Source organism: Quercus robur, chromosome 2 (assembly GCF_932294415.1).
Source record: "Quercus robur chromosome 2, dhQueRobu3.1, whole genome shotgun sequence".
Classification (NCBI taxonomy): domain Eukaryota; kingdom Viridiplantae; phylum Streptophyta; class Magnoliopsida; order Fagales; family Fagaceae; genus Quercus; species Quercus robur.
In genome coordinates this window covers 51,727,211-51,744,863 of record NC_065535.1, presented here as the reverse complement: position 1 = coordinate 51,744,863, position 17,653 = coordinate 51,727,211, and the positions used below count along the sequence as shown (strand labels likewise).

Below are 17,653 nucleotides of genomic sequence, written 5' to 3'. Positions count from 1 at the left end.
GCTAAATCCATAGAGTGCATAAACCTTCATAAAACAGAGGCACATTAGACTTAAAGGAACTAATAACCAAGTAGATTATAAATTACACCTGAAGACAACCATTCTATTTGAGCTTCCAAAGTTAAAAGCAGGTCATAAATTTATAAATCAGATCATAATTATTGAAGTCAAACTTAAAATGATGGTGAGAAAATTGTTAGTAGGAACAGGAGTGCAAATAAATGTTATAGATCATTACAACTAAAGCAGAATATATCTAGACCTCAAAGTAGACAATGGAAAGAAGCAAGAATCCTGTAGTTAAATAAGTTGTCCGATGTTTGCTTCATGAAAATTTGAATCTATCAGCATTGTTGGACACCATTTGATGAAAATTCAAATTTGAGTGATTTCACCATATTGGGCTATTCATTGCTTTTCACCAAAACTTATACTGAGTTGAAAAAAATAGGAGAGGATTAGCAGAGGTAGGCCAAGGCAACAGCTATCAAGTGTAGGGCAAAGAGATATTACTACCCGGAAGTCTAAATGGTTAGTTGAATTGACTTAAGATACGAAATTGGATACATACAGGAAAATCTAAAAAAATGTAGGTTACATGCCTGTTTATACCTTTTCAACTGATGATTTTTTTTTTTTTTTGTTGGGGGGGGGGGGGGGGGGGGCAGACATAATCCATCATGCAAAGCAGCTTCTTAGCACTAAGATGGGGATGTAGAAAGATACTAAAAAGTTAAACAAAATACATAAGAAGTTCAAAATACATTCTGTACGAGAGAGTAAAAAAAACCCACTTGCTCTGCTGCTTATTTGTAAGAGAATAGAGGTAAACCTTTTCATAACTATTTGAAAGTAGTATCCAAGTGCCCAACTAGAATACCTATGGAATAATATTTTGAAATTTATAGTTATGTAGTTTCTCCCCTATAATATCTATGACATCAATAGACAACAATTAACCTTGGTTGTCACAAGTTTCATGCTTCTTCATGGTCATACAGATTATCATCATTATTGGTATAATCATTGTAGCTTCATAGGACTTTTACAGCTGTTAAAAGAGTCCCTTGGCCGCCTTCTTAAACTATAATCCAAATCGGGTGAAGCTTGAGCGCAAAAACACTACTTGATTCGGTCTAAATCTAATAACCCCTTTAACGCGTTGTTTAAACTTTAAACTTGCCAAACCCCACATTGTATTTGTACCATTCCGCGGAAAAATGACATACTTTTTTTAACATACAGTATGCAATACGAGACAAATAAACTTGCCTCCACATGGATGGTGGGAAAAAGAAAACAAAATTATTACTCTATGCATTACATCCAAAAGTACAAACAAAACTTAGAAATTGAAATCTTTGGCCCTCTCGTTATTGACACACACATCAAACGTATTTTTGTTAATGTCTATATCTTGCCCAGTCTATCCACCCATGAAATTTCAGAAATTAAAACGATGTTTAATTGTTTATCGACCTATATGTCAAGCACTTTTCCTATAAAAAAAAAAAAATGTCAGCCAAACATTTCATCGAACACATATAAGACTCACCGTCATGTATATTGGCCCGCTGTACCTACATACTTCCGTGAAGTAAGGAAGTGCACCAATTTGATCCAAATGGCTATCCAATGAACAAAATCAATAAAAATACAGTGATTTCAATCAAAATTGAAAAAAAAAATAACAAAGAAATAATAAGCTTGGGTTGAGAAAGTAAGGTACAAGTGGGTGATGACAATGCAAGTGAAGGCGCTGTCGAAATCGCTGGAGTTGGAGATGCGAGAGAAACTTCGCCAATGCCGCTGCCTTGTTCGTCCTCAACAGTCCTCCTGGGTGTGCCAACCTTCAATTCAAAATCAATTTCCACTATCAATACCAAAAACAAAATACCTAGAAGAAGGGTACATACACCTGGGTTGGGAACGGTGAGAAGAAGAAGGTAAAGAAGGGAGAGGTGCAAACAACTGAGCCAAACCCAAAACCTCACCTTGCAACGAATCTCTGAAATCTTGGCCACTCGGAGCCCGAGAACCAGTTCTTCGCGGTCAAGCTCTCTGAGCGTGGGTCCAAGCAACAGAGTCAGAGGCCAACTGGGTCACCCTGCATTGTTGAGATTGCGGACTGTGGGTTGAGATCGAGCACGGCGGCGAGATTACCGGGAGCTAGGTTGAGAAGCTGAGTGTTTTTCAATTTAGGGATTGATTGGGTTGAAATTTTAGGGGTTTTTTTGAATTTATAGGAAGGTTATAGCTGCGGCATCAATGAGTCTGGAGCTGCGTTTAAATAAACGCAGGTCTACCACATAGAGCTAGAGCTGCGTTCTTCTAAACGCAGCTTTGACATTTCTGGAGCTGCGTTTACAACAACGCAGCTCTATAAGTTTTGAAGCTGGGTTTGTTAAACGCAGCTCTCAGATATATTGAAAAAAAAAAAAAAAATTTCCAGGTTGGAACTAAAGTTGCGTTTTTGAAAACGCGGCTTCAATCCTACCGGGTTAAACGCAGCTCTAACATCAAAAAACGCAGCTTCAAAGATGGTCTATAGCCGGGTTTAAGAAACACAGCTCAAACAGCATCCTGAAGCTGCGTTTAATCAGAACGTAGCTCAAAATTCGACCCTAGAGCTGCGTTTTTGGAAAACGCAGCTCAAAAACGCAGCTTAAATTACTGATTTTAGTAGTGTTTACATCTCTTGCCATACATAGATAAAATGAGAAATGGTGGGAAATAATTAAAAGTTTGGCAAAAAAATTACCCAACTAGTATTTTGGGATTATCTCCAAAAAAAAAAAAAAAAAAAAAAAAAAAAAAAAAAACTAGTATATTGGGCTAGTGAATAAGATTGAATGAGAATTAATTTTGTGTTCAGGTAATCTCCAAGAGTAAGAGTCATATAAAACGTTATTTTCTCTATTGGCTATATGTGCTATTTTGAGATAGTGAATAATTTATTGTGTTTTCGTAATTATATAAAGGATTATTGTTAAATCCATCAAATTGTTAAATCCATCAAAAAAAATAGTAGTACAAAAATTAGAAATTTTTTTCAATTGTTTAATATCACTGTGAGAGACCGCCAAATGTGCATTTAAAAAAAATAGAGATTTTTTGAGTGTTTTTTAGGGCACCTTTCTTTTTGGGTAAGTGGTATGGAGTCGCCACTTATTTTTTATACAAAAAAAATAAGAAAAACTAAATACGAAAATACATGACTGAATTGTTTCCTTTCATTGATTGAATAAAAAAATACATGTTTGAAAAATTGAAAATTACATGGTTTTGGGTCCTAGTTACAAACTACCAAATAATTAAATGGCTTTTTGTCCTAGTTACAATCTTCCCAAAATAAAAAGCAAAGATAAGACCTAGGTCTACCTATCTAAAGACACTAAATTTGAAAGCTAGGTTACAGAATGGGAAGGTGTTAGGCACCCATTCCGCCCAGACAGAGTCTGGTTTTTTAGACTTTTATGACCAATCCCTTTTATGCATGAGATGAATGATATGTTGTACATGTGAAACAAAATAAATCACACAAATTTATTTATAAATGCATCCTCTTCTTTGTTTTTCAAAAAATTCAGATCTGTTGTTGTGAGTAAAAAAATTTTGATTTTGTTGTGTAAGAAAAAAGGTGGTTTTCAGGAGAAATTTTAAATCTATTTTTAAGAACTTAAAAAAAAAAATGATTTTGGTTTATAAAAGATTAGATCTTTTTTATATGTTCAAAGAAAATATGAAAAAGATTGCTTGAGAAGAGTATTTCATTCATGAAATAAATTTAAGCTACATATATTGAATGAAACAAACACAACAAACCCAACCATTCATGATCTTTTTCTTTATTTCAAAATTTGCCATGTAAAAAAATTCAAATCTGCATTTATTGAAGATGCAGATTTGTTTTTGATTTGAAGAAAAATTCAGATCTACATCTAATGAAAATATAGATCCATTTTTATTTTAAGAAAAATTCAAATCTACATCTAATGAAGATGTAGATCCGTTTTTTATTCGAGAAAAAGAATTGTTTACATGCAGATTTTTGAAAATAAGAAAGAGATCACAACAGTAATAAAAGAATTAAGAACATGTTTTGACAAAATAAATGAACGATTTGTGATATGAATACTTTAAATAACTAAGCTAAAAAAATATACAAACATGCATCATCACTATAAGAGAAGCATTAAGAAAAGAAAAGGGTAATCAGAAACAACCTCTTACATGGAGCACTTCTTCTTCTTGAGAGGATGTTTTAGGGTTCAAAGAAATTTATTCAATTATCTTTGAAACCTAAAACCCTAGTTTAAGAGAGAATACTAGAAAAGAGGGGTGAGAAATTTGAGAGTGTGAAAAGGTGTCTCTCCTAGAGCGTAAAAGAATGTGCTGAATTTTAAGGTCCAGTCCCTATTTATAGAGACTGGAATGCTTAAAAAATAAGCAACGATGGGTAGAATGCGAATTGGAACACGTCTTTCTATGAAAAAGTCGAAAAGGGTGTGCCTTATCGGCAACCGAAGAGAATTGGGCCAAAGCTCAAAAGATTGAAATTAGGCATTTTTAAAGTGCCGAATGGTACTCTTAGGTGCTGATTGCACTTTCGTGTTCGGGTGCATTTTGGACTCCTTTTTTAGGTTTTCTTGAACTGGGCCTTGCATTTAGACGTGTTTTCAATCCGTATTCTAAAATTTTTATCTCTTTTCTGGATAATTCAGGTCTTTTCAGAAACAATTATCTTGTAGATAAATACCCTAAAATAAATCTTGATAAAGTTCAGATTATCTACAATTTTATTGTTATCCAATTATCCCCTTTAATCCTATGCAAGAAATCCCTTTTTAGACTCTAATTGTTAACCAATCACAAAATTATTTAATTAACTTTAATTGTTTAACCAATCAAAATTAATTTAAACTAATCGTGCGTGGTCGACTCTACCTAGACACAATGCAAGCTGACCGTGCAAACTTGATCATGCGATATCTTTCGATCCGATGGTCCGATTTGGAAATCGGACACACCATTGTGATTGTTAGAATCCCAAGATCATTTTTATAATATGCAATGAATGAATTAATGCATGTAATGCAATCATGATTTTTGGAATACATGGATGGTCATTCCAGTCATCTACCTTAATTAAATTATGGGTACAAAATCGAGTGTCTACAATCACCATAATCTACCTTTTGCTTACTGTGTATAAGGGATAAAATTATAACTATTGTCAAATTTTCAAGTACACATCAAAGGGGATAAGGTTGAAAGTCCATAAGATCATAAATCAGGCATAAGGATTCCCAACCTAAAGACTAGACATCTTGAGAACTAGGTTCAATGGAAAGAACAAATCATAATGTGTTCATAAGAAATTCTCTTCAAATTTAATTCATTTTTTGAATCTATTCCTATGGTGTTAGTGCATTTATCCTGCAATGTTTGGGAGTTTATGTTTTTCAAAAAAAACTCTTAATGAAATGTGTAGCTCTTACGAATGAAGTGTTAGAATTATAAAAGAACTCTTGACAAATTTCACCTATATGAGTGTGAAAATTAGCCCACTTCCTAGGAGAATTCAAACAAATTCTCTAGAGCATTCAAGAAACTGAGATTAGACACATGGCCGAAATTTGCTGACATAAAAGCTCATGTCAACACCTTTATTGTTATGTGTCAGCAATAAATTTTAATTTTCCTTAAACATTCATAGTTCAAGTCTAAGACCACTACTAACTTGGAGTAGAGATTAAATTTTACTAAGTGAAGATTCTATATAGAGCACACCTTCATGAGCCAGAATGATCTATCTTTGACCAATATATTGTTCTTAAATTTTTATTATTATTTAATAAAATTATAAATTAATTATGTTCATAATTTTGTTGTTACAAAATTTAGTGTGACATTGTATACATTGTTAACTCAAATGGTTTTTACAAAAAATTATATCTCATTAACCCCATTATTTTTGTAACATATATCTCCATTATGTTGTGATTAATATGTTATAATAACTTAAATGTATTTTATATCTATACAAAGAAGTATTTCCACTCCTTTTCTCTTTTTTTTTTTTTTTTTTTGATGAGAAATACGTAAACTTTATTAATAAGGGGAAAATAATAAAGCATCTTGAATCATAGCAGATTCAATAAAAGATGGAGTTTCTTCTATCCAAGTTACAAAGTCATTCTTCTCAAAAAAAAAAAAAAAAAAAAAAAGTTACAAAGTTATCAATTCATTTGGCATTGTGTGCCAAGATATGAGCTGGTTTGTTTCCTTGTCGTCGAACATGCAGAATTGATGTTCGCCTAAAGTTCTACAGTTTAAGGGGGATGCCTGCGATGATGTTTTCAATATTGATTGGCACCTTGGATGTGTCTGAGAGAGCCCCTGTGAGTACTGAGCAGTCTAATTTAAAAATAGCTTCCTGTAACCCAATGTCCATAGCAAAAGAGACAGCCTCATCCATTGCTTTGGCTTTTGCTCTGAGTGGTCCCAATGGCAATGGTAGTCATTTGCTTAAGGTAGAAAGGACTACACCCTTATGGTCATTGACATATGGGCCTGTAATGTGTTATCTTGGTGGGGTTTTTTATTTTTGGAATCAGGATAACATGAGTTCCATTAAATTTTGGGGGAATAATGCCCAAATTTAGAAAATCAAGTACAGCTTTAGTAACACACTCACCAGATAAAGACCAAAAGTGTTGATAGAAAAGTGGGGGCATACTGTTAGGTCCTAGTAATTTTTTTGGGTGCATCTGTTTTAGTGCTCTGTGGACTTCATCTGCTTGAAAAGATTGGCATAAGAATCTATTCATGGAGTCAGTTACAACGGATTGAACTACTGCTATAACAGCATATGTGTCTGTGGGTTTGTTTGTTTGGAAAATATTAGAAAAATAATCTAATATTATCTTCTCCACTATCTGGTCCTCTTTTTGCCATATGTCATTATCATCTGTGAGGCTTTGAATGGTGTTTCTTTGCTTGCGGTTTGAGGCTTTCTAGTGGAAGAAAGATGTGTTTCGGTCGCCAACTGTGCTCTACATGTGTTTTGCCTGTTGGTACCACATAGTATTCTCTACATCAAGCCAACAATTAAGTGACTTATGGACCTCGTGTATTTGCTCACAGTTTTGCTGCGGGTTGTGTTCAAGGACTTGCAACTCGTTTTCCTACAGAGTGATCTATCTTCCCACGTGGTCAAATTTCGTTTTGTTCCAATAAGCTAACCTTGCTTTGCAACTGTCAAGGCAATTGGTAATTGGGACGCCCATTGTTTTATGAAAACCCTCCATCCATGCTTCTTGAACAACTTCAGTGCAACGAGGATCCCATAGCCACATTGCTTCAAAGCAGAATGGACATTGGATTCGTTGTTGTCGACGGTGACCGTGGGGATGTAAGCTTACTACAAGCATTGAGTGGTCATTGGTGGACATGGAGATATGGTGTATGGTGGCCTCTTGGAAAAGAATTTTCCATGAATTTGTGGCAAGTGCTCGGTTTAGACGGATATGTATTTGGCCTTCAACAGGGTGGTTCCGAGACCAGGTGTAAGAAGACCCGATAAAGCTCAAATCGGTGAAACTGTAGTGATGAATGACTGAGCGAAAGAGATCCATTTGCCGGGTAGACTGCAAGCAGCCTCCATTCTTTTTTGTTCGGTTGACAATCTTATTGTAATCACCAAGACGAAGCCATGGGAGGTTCTTGGAGTGCCATAGAGATTCAAGCAAAGTCCAAGTTTCCTCACGTTTGCATGTCTCAGGGTGCCCATGAAATCCGATGATCCTCCATTTCGAACCTGTGCTGTCACAAACTACATGGGTGTCAATAAACCAACAGGAAAAATTTTGGACATGCACTTGAGTCCTAGGTTTCCACAAGAGAGCTAAACCACCACTGAGGCCAACACTTGAGACTACAAGACCTTGGCTGTAAACCCAATTTCTGCTTCATGTTATTTAGTTGTCTAGTGGTGAGCTTGGTCTCCATTAAGAAGACACAAATGAAATCTTTTTTCTTCTTTGCTCTCTTAAGAGCATTTACTGTTTAGGGGTTCCCAAGCCCCCAACAGTTCCAACTTAAGATACTCATTACTCCCGACTACAGCAGTCACCATTGATCCCAAATTGTCAGCCATGAGTTTACTCGAAGCTTTTGTTTCTTCATCTAGTGTCCTTTGATTTTTGTCAATGAAAATGGCACTCTGTGCTTCCAATACTTGGCTTTTAAATTTTGGGCCCAGTATTGATTCATTTGAGTCAGTGGGCATGGGTTGAATGCCCAAGTCTACGCCATGTTGTAGGTTTCAGGCCCACAACTTGTTTGGTTGGGGAATGTGTGGAGTTGCTCACTGTATGTTGTGCACCCGAGGATTTCGGTGTTGGAATTATTTGTTGGCTGCTCTATTGGAAAGTCCCCTCAAAGTCCAAGCTTTCCTTTTGTGGGACAATTGACTTAAGAGTATCAGATGGGACAGTAGGCTCTGGATTGGAATATTGTGCCAACTGCATCGTTGGAGGTGTAGGGTTTGAATTTGGAAAGTAGTTTAATTCATGGTCAATTTCTATGATATGCGAATGAAAAAGAATAGGGTTGGATAATATTTCCTTATTCATATGCATCGGTTTTTGAAGTGGTTCAGGAGTCACGGTGGGGATTGATGGTAGTGTCGATGGTGGGTGATCAATGGTTTTGGCTGGTGGGGATGAAGGTCTTATATATGGTGAGGGTGTGGGACGATGTTTTGGAGGTGGCAGTGGGGGTTGTAAACACCGCATTTTATACTCCTTATGACTCGGGCCCCCGTTCCCTAATGATGCTCGAACTTTAAGGCCCAAGGCCAGTTTAATGCCTAATCAGATATCAAATTGACTTGAGAAGTGTTAAAATGGAAAATATAACCTTTTAAATGAGCAAAAATCTATTTTTAGAAATAAAATGACTAAAGTGTCCCTCAGCCTACATACACGGGCCAAAGCATGCATACGTAGGCACATTCCTACGTACGCAGCTAGGGTTTCAAAAGTATGGAAAGTGTAAGTTTTCTGAAATAATGGCTAAGGTTTGGAATGAATCCCACATCGTCTGGGAGCCATACTATAAAAAACCTTACATGGTACATTTGCAAAACACACAAAAACCTCACAGGAAAAACCTAAGATTCACTAGAAATAGTGAATCAAAAGGAAGTTTTTCACAAAACACCCTCAAGTCAATTTTATTTGATTGGGACCTTTTCTGGCCCTAATCTTTTTAGTTTAAAATTGCTAATCACTTTCTTATTGGTTTGTGAAGCCTAAGAGCCTAGGAGCTTTTTGCTTTAAGGTATTCTTTCTATCTTTCTTTTTATTTTCTGTCTTTCTTTTCTTGTTTTTGGTTTGGTTTATGTTTATGCATGTTTGCCTAGGGTAGTATATATTTCTGTTTATATTCTGAGCATGCTAGGTTGTTAGAATTAGATTTTTCTTGCTTGTGCTCTGTTTTTGCGTTTTTAGGTTTTCTGGGCAAGGACTTGCGTACTCATAATCTTGCCTGCACACGCAGGCTTGATTATGCACACGTAGGCCTGTTTTAGCATTCGTGATGTTGTTGCCCAGAAACCCTAAAATTTTTGTTTGTTTGTTTTGTTTCTGCTTCCATATGTTTTTTTGTTTAGTCTCTTTTCCACGCTTTTATGCTTTCAATGCCCATGTTTCACATGTTTAATTGCTTGGTTTGCTATCACATATTAGAGTTAGGGTTTGTTTAATGTTTTCCTTATTTTGATGACATGAACATGCATTCACATGCTCATGCATAAATGCCATAGGTGCTGAGTTGTTGCAAGGTAAGTAAAAGGTAGGTCATCCATTGGAAATGTTCATATATTTGTGATATGATTTTGTTTTGGTGCTAGAGAAGAATGTGAATGCTTGGATGAATCACATGTTACTTGATCTTTCCTTATGCTTCTACTTTGATTTGATTACATGTTGCTGCCTTGAATATGCTTTGATGCCATGTTAGATGAATGCTAGGGTTGTATATGTGTGGGTCGGTTTCTTATGCTTTATGGATGGATATGTATGTGTTTTGGGATGATGATGCCATGTTGTATGCTAGATGCATGTTAGTGTGTGTTTAAGTCTAGGACATAAGTGTTGAGCTAGTTTTTAATAGGGTTAAGGTATAAGACACAATAATGGGAGGCCAACCATAAAGTTGGACGATCTTGGGTGCCTAATACCTTCCCAAGAGCATACCTAAACTCCAAACCCATACTCTGGTAGTAAGATCAAAAGGTCCTTCCTCAAAGAGACACTATATATATGGTTCCTAAACCATTGCAAAAACTAGGTGACTCCCCCCTTGTGTCCACAAGGGTTAGGTGGTCTTGCTGTTCATGACTTATGGCTATTGGATGTTGGTGATGTTGGCTTGCAACCAAGGACCATATTGTTGTTCTTTCTTATTCAGAGTTCCACCACTGTTAGTCCAGGTTTTGCAGTCCTTTTCGTCGTGGTTTAATAAGCCACAACAAAACATAATATGGGCATCCGTTCATATTGGAATGAAATCCAAAGTGGGTCTGAGTTTACCATGTCCACAAATCGGCCCAGAGAGAAGGGTTGGCGTATGTCGAAATTAACTCAAACTCTGATACATTAACCATGGCATTCACCACTCAGGGAGGCGTCAACCAATTCAACCTTACCCAAGGATTGTCCAATAGCCTCAGCATTGGTTTTGTTCATATGGTTGATGGGGAGGTTATGTATTTGAACCCAGAAAGATGCATTATCAAATTTGGCGTCTTCAACTGATTCATCTTCAGTAGGCTTATAGAGACCAATGAGGTATTTGTTGAAGGACCATGGTTGCTGTGATAGAATCTTGAGGGCATCAGCTTCGTTGGAGAAGAGAAGCAAAATTGTGTTGGAACCGAGGTCTCAGATTTCAAACTCTTGTATAGAGTACCACATGCTCTTGAGAGTCCTTAATAATGCCTCCATGTTAACCCTACGCTTGGTGAAGAGTTTAGCAACGAGAACCCTGGCATTGTTTTCAATGGTTGGTGCTAACAGGACAATTTGATTCTCCTGTGTATTGAGTGATAAGCGTGCCCACTTACCAGTGAGATCATCCATGGTTTGAGAGCAAAGTGTGGGGAAGAGGGTGAGAAGAGGAGAGTGTGGGGAATGAAGGGTATTTCTTTGGTGGAGCCTTTACTACGCGGAGTAGTGAAATGGGGCTTATAGCATATATGGCTGGGTTGTTGTATCTTCAAGGAAGCATGTTAGTGAACCCGTTGCACCAATTGAGATATATGTACAATATTTGGTTGTTGTGTCATGAAACGCCTTAAAGAGAGTGAGATATTCATACTTCAACAAAACCATATACCATTGATATTTATTACTTACTAATTTTTAATATAATAGATTCATTTATATATCATATGTTATTATTATTCATACACTTTGAATTAAATGATAAGTGAAATTTTCATATTATTTGTTAGGAGCTTGATACAATACTCTTATAGTGTGAGTTATTGAATTATTTTGTTATGGGCTTTATTTTTTATTTTATGAACTTTTAATATTTTCAGTGGATCGCTTTTCTTCAATTTCCCTATTGTTTTCCCATTTTGGCTTTTATATAGTTATTTATTTAATTTAATTTTCTAACTTCTTAAATTGAAATCCAAGCTCATGATTGATGAGTAATGATGGAAATTTGCTAAATTCCCTTAATTCCCTATCTTGTTAAGACTTTTGCTTTGACCACTGCGCACTCTTGGTACAGTGGTCATTCCACAAGTATAAGTATTTGTGAGGTGTGAGGGGAAGGGCCGGAGTTCAATTCTCTAGGAAGAAGTTTCACACACATATATATTTAGATTAAGCTAGAATCCTAGAAGTTTCACACACATATATATTTAGATTAAGTTATAGTAGAATTTCTATCTTGTAATTAAAAAAAAAAAAAAAAAAAAAAAAAAAAAGACTTTTTCTTTGTGAATGGGAACTTTAACTATTCGGCTCTTAACATTGCATGTTGGACTGGTCATTGTAAGTGGGATGGGTCTATAAGTATCTCTCCCCACTTAATTGAATTTTTTTTTTCTAGGTTCAAGAGATGATTTTGGGTTCATACCCTTTTTTCCTTGGTTAATATAATATTTATTTAAATTTTAAAACAATAATGCAGCAGCAGCAGCAGCAGCAGCAGCAGTAGTGAGGGAGATGGGAGAATTGATGTGGGGTTTCTTGACTTTGTAAGAGAGGTAGGGAGAGGAAAAAATTCATGTGCGCATGATAAGGGCAGGTGATGGTAGGCCCAATATATTGATTGGAAAAGAATCTGACAGAGAAAAATAATTATGCAGAAGCAGCGGGGCCTTAAGATAAGTTAGTGCACGTGGGGAGTGAAAAAGCTGTCATTTTGACCAATCAAGCACCATTGGACTTCCCTTCACGACTTGTCGTTTCGTTGTTGGTGAAATTAAAATGAAAATAGAATTTTTTTTTTTTTTTTTTTTTTTTTAGATTAGGGGTGGGGTGGTCCACGGTCCACCACTCTTTCTCGATCAGTGTGCTTTCCTTATCATCCAACAATTTTTTCCCCTTAACTTTTTTGGGACCAAAGCAAACCGGAAGATTCACTGTTGCATCCTGACTCTTCTCTGAAAATAACGCACGCATTGCACGTGCATTAGAGTTTGGTTGGTACCCTCCTATATTTCGTGACACCTTCTCTTCTTCTTTTTTCTTTTTTTAGTTTCTCATGTGTAAAATAATAAAAGTTGATTTAAGAGTTAAACCCATATTTTTGGTGTGGGTTATAAATCAAGTTTTATACTTTTAGAAATTTAAAATTATACTTACATTTCCAAAAAATATTTTAATTCAGAGAATATATGTATTGATCCATTAATGATGAGTTACAACACTAGTAATAAATTTTATTTAAAAATAAAACATTATATGGTTATTTCAAATACACGTTTTTATAATATATAAACACCATTGATATAATGATTTATGAGCACTATTTCATTCTATATAGCTTTATGTTAATATTTATTTTTAATGGCATCATGCATAACTAATGAATTTATGTCAATTGAAAATAAAAGTTTATAAGGTATACTTTAAAACCTATAAAAATGTGATTTATTTTGAAAAACCACTTCTAAATTAAAATGTAATTCACTAACTATTGCATGCAATTTTGGTGTTGGCGTGTAAGTGTATTCTCTTATCTCATCCCCTTCTCCCATATATGTGTGTGTGTGTTTCTCAAAAAAAAAATTAAAATGTAATTCTTTCTCCAAAAAAATTAAAATGTAATTTATCCAAAGTTTTGACTCAAATAAAATGTTGCACTTGCAAATGAACTAATAGAAAAGAACGTATATTTTTATGAATAAATAAATGTAACCACATAGAGTAGGGGTACAATGATCAAGGTCTTATTATAAGGTAGGTCTTAAGTTCAAATTTTTAGGATGAAGATGTGACAATAATTCAGCTTTAGGATTATTAGCTAAAATTATTAGTGTCTTTACTCGATTTTTGGTGGCTATAGTTTATGACTTGAATCTGGAAAACCTAGCTCACCCTTTTCATCAATAAAAAAATGTAGGCATAGTAAATATTTTATTTTATTTTATTAGAAATAGGTAGACAACGAAGAAGAAAGAGGTATGGGTGAGTTTCAAATAAAGATATAGAACATTACAAAAAATGTCACTGCGCTACTACTTAAACTTCAACTTAGACATAGACATAGTAAACTTGATAAGAGAAAGTTTTAAATGGTGCATAATAGAGTTAACTTTTCTTTTAATGATTGGAAAGCATGGCATAGTTTGACTTTGTATTGCAGTCTTAAATTAATATGCACACACAAGCTACATGTTGTTGCTGGTTCATGACATATTTTCAAGTCTATGTCATAGACTCATATATATATATATATATATATATATATATATATATTCTACACAAGCTAAAGTAAACTATAATTAGACTGAGTTTAAACAAACTGCACGTTTATTAAAGTTGGTTCTGAAATGATTCTAAACAAATTGGATATAATTTTTTATCCAACTTGTATTGAAACTAATCCAATTTTGTGGTTTGCCAAATATTATCTAGGAGTAAGAAACTAACCAAGTTAATGCAATTTCGATCGTTTTCTAATGATAGTAATAATGATGATGATAAATATTTGTTGAAAACATGCTTTTGCCAAAGCACAAATGATGGCTTCATGTTGGTAATTATGCAAAGCTCAAACCCTTTACTTAGGTCTTGTCAGACAACGCTTCATTTGGGAAGGAAAATAGTTTTGCAAATAAAATGTTTTCAATGAAAAACGACATTGTTCACTGAGTTAACTGTTACCTTTAAAATGATCCCAAAACTTTTAAAAATATTTTGACTCTCACAAATAATCATTTGTACTTCTTGTATGAGTGATGGTGGCAATGATGTGCGCAATTCTAACTTGAAGACACTAAAAGCCAAGATAGTACCTGAATTGATCTGTTTGCACTCTTCCTACCCTTAATTAACTGTCAATTTGCTTCACTGCTAAACAAACAAACAATTTGCTTCACTGTTAATCATTCATTCTGTTCAAACGACTTACTTAATGAAATTAAGGGGAAAAGGTTTTAGAAGAATTATTTGAAGAAAACAATTACTTTCAGTTTTCCATTAGTTTGGCTCAAATTTACAGAAGAAAGTGAAGCAAATCTGTAATAATTTCCCAGTATGCTTTGTTCATTTTTAATCTATAGGATCCATTCATCCATCACCAAAAATAGGGACAAGAATTCTGGCAATACAAATCTAAAAGGAACTAAAGAAAATGTAACAATAATATCATTAGTTAAAGGACAATATATATGGTAGAGACAACGAACTAATAAATCTATCATACAACTCCACCTAACACCTAATTTCAGTTTGTTAGTCACAATTTCAAATAAGTGATGAATCTAAGTTTCATTTCCCAATTTCACCCTACTCCCAAATAGGTATTTATAACAAACACAAGGAATCCATATTGAGCAGCTTGATTAATTTCAATATGGGTTGATTTATCACATAATTAAATAGGCACTTTTAAATAAAAGCAACCCAAGAAAAATCATAGTAGTTTGATTATTTTGATATATTTAGGTTGATAAATTGATTTAGGTAGCCTCTATAATCTGAAAATAGTAACCAATTGTGATCTGGGTTGTTATAGTTATCTTCATATTCTAAAAATAATTTCCTGTAAAATATTTGGGAAACTCTTTGTTTTTCCTCCCACATGCGCTAATAATCCTCCTAAAACAAACATAACAAAGTTTTCTAATTCATGTAAGAATTTTCTTTTTTATTTTCAAGATTATTTCTATTTAGTTAAAAGAAGAGTGATTAATTAATGCAATCATTTTCAAGTAGATATTTTACCGTACTAAACCAGCTTAATTACATAAATACCTTTGTTTATTTTCCTCCAAGCACTTTTCTTTGTGTGTGTTTGCTCAGTAAGCACTGGAATCAATCTTATTAATTAGTGTCGTGTATTTAGTTGTCCCATGCAATGCGGTAAACCTTTCCACATGCATAATTTAACGTTAAAGTATATTTCAGTACCACTATTATAGGAGTGTTTACATGTGTTAATAAAACTTTTATTTCGAAGAAAAAAAAAAGAAAAATGATTAAGTAATGAATAAACGTGTATCGAATTTTTCTCTGAAAAGAAGTACATTTTAATTAAATGGAATTGAAACCGTCCAATCATCGGGTACAACTCACATGTGATCACCAATACTTTTCAAAAATGCATTTCATTATAGCTGTGACTTGACAAGACGACAATAGAGCCTTCACAAAAGACACAATAAATTCAATAATTATCAGAATGCAGAATAGTTCATACCTTTTTTTTTTTTTTTTTTTTTTTTGGCTTCCGGGAATATCTACTTTGGTTAAGCCTGCCAAAAAAAAAAAAAATTACTGTAGCTAACATAAAATTCCCATTAATAAAAGAGAAGTTAACTTCCTAGATCTCTTTCTCTCTCACTCTTTTATAGTAAAGCCAAGATTTTTTTCCTTTTTCCTAATATGAACATCTCTTGAACCCTCCGGCAACTGATTCTAAGCCAAAACCATATATACTTTTTTTTTTTTTTTTTTTTTTTTTCTGAATAAAGCCATCTATTCTGTAATTTCTTTTTGGATGAATATTTTCTGTATTTGTGTTTGTGAAGTTATCCTTTTTATCAACCCCGTTAATTACTTATACTGTTTAGAATCCAATTTTGTAAATACAAGAGTCCTAGAATCAAGGATTGGTACAATGAGAAGAAAGGAATTATTTATATTAAACATCATAGATATATGGATATTTTCGTAATGTGTGAAGCATAATTTGCATAACAAGGTAACATATATAGTTTTGAAATAATCAAAATTGCTATACTGATGGTGAATAAGTGAAAAGATTAACTTTAGCAAATAAAAAAGAACCATAATAGTGGCTAGCTCTTTCCTGAAAAATTGAAATTGAACATTTAAATTGAAGCTCTTTTACATTCATATCAAGATAAAGCATGGTGAAGCACGAATTGCCCCTAGGCCTAGCTAACATGTCTCTGTAGTATATACATTTCGAAGGGAGATGTACCAATCACCCACAAACAGTAAAAAAGAAAATTAACAAAAAAATGAGAGAGAGTGTGTGTGTGATTGGCTGCAAGTGACAGCAATGGCTTTGCTTCAAATTAACTTGTGGCATCAACAATGGCCTTCAACATGTTGCTTTTAGTCATGCCAACAAAGGAGCATGACTACACATCTCCTGATTATGTATAGCTTTCCCTTCTGTTCTTTAAGATAACCTCCAAGCTTTCTGCATGATACCTTTCTCTTAGGGTCTCTTACGGTTGCACTGTTCTTCATATCTTATTCTCCTTTTGTTACTTTCCCCTTGCGTTTCAGAGAGAGAGAGAGAGGGAGAGAGGACTCAACTTCTTTGTAAAGTTTGGGATAGAATAGAACTATGAAGGAAGGGTCTTGCAGTAGTGTATGGAATGGAGCTAAGAAGGGCTTCATATAAATAGAGGTTGTGGTCCAAGGCTCAAAAAAAAATTACCCCACCCTGTTTTGGATTCCATGCCCCAAACTAAACTGAACTAAACTAAACTCTCTCTCTCTCTCTCTCTCTCTCTCTCTCTCATTAATGGCCGACCAATTGTCTAAGTTGTTGATGCCCACATAAATGTTGGTGAGGAGGATGAGGTGTCACAAAGAGAGAAAAAAAAAATGACATCAACTGACATAAATATTTGGGTAATGAAAACAACTTTTCATGACCATCTTATATTTATAAGAACATCGTACGAGTAATTTCGTGAAAAAACTCGGATGTTTCCCTTGCCAAGTCGATCTTCAAGGTACTTTAATCAAGTGAAAGGCTCAATAAAATTAAAGTATTATGTGCATTAAATTTAGAGTTCTTAAGTTCTATTTAACATTTTTTTAGCAAAAAAAAAACTATTTAACATTTTAAGATTTATTATAGGCGAAGAATAAGATAAAGAGTCAAGTTCTAGTTACTACACTACTAGTTCATAAAA

The 17,653-nt window shown here is 34.3% G+C and overlaps 1 protein-coding gene across 1 annotated transcript; it reads right to left on the bottom strand.

Moving 5' to 3' along the window:
• Window positions 1–16,562: 16,562 nt before the first annotated feature.
• On the bottom strand, window positions 16,563–17,165 carry LOC126713934 (small polypeptide DEVIL 3-like). Its single transcript, XM_050413897.1, has one exon. The coding sequence runs from the start codon at window positions 16,974–16,976 to the stop codon at window positions 16,839–16,841; it is 138 nt and encodes a 45-aa protein (XP_050269854.1). The 5' UTR covers window positions 16,977–17,165; the 3' UTR covers window positions 16,563–16,838.
• Between the last annotated feature and the right edge of the window lie 488 nt (window positions 17,166–17,653).

Coding starts and splice junctions, on each gene's coding strand:
- LOC126713934 (XM_050413897.1), bottom strand. CDS start 16,976: ATGAAGAACAGTGCAACCGTAAGAGACCCTAAGAGAAAGGTATCATGC.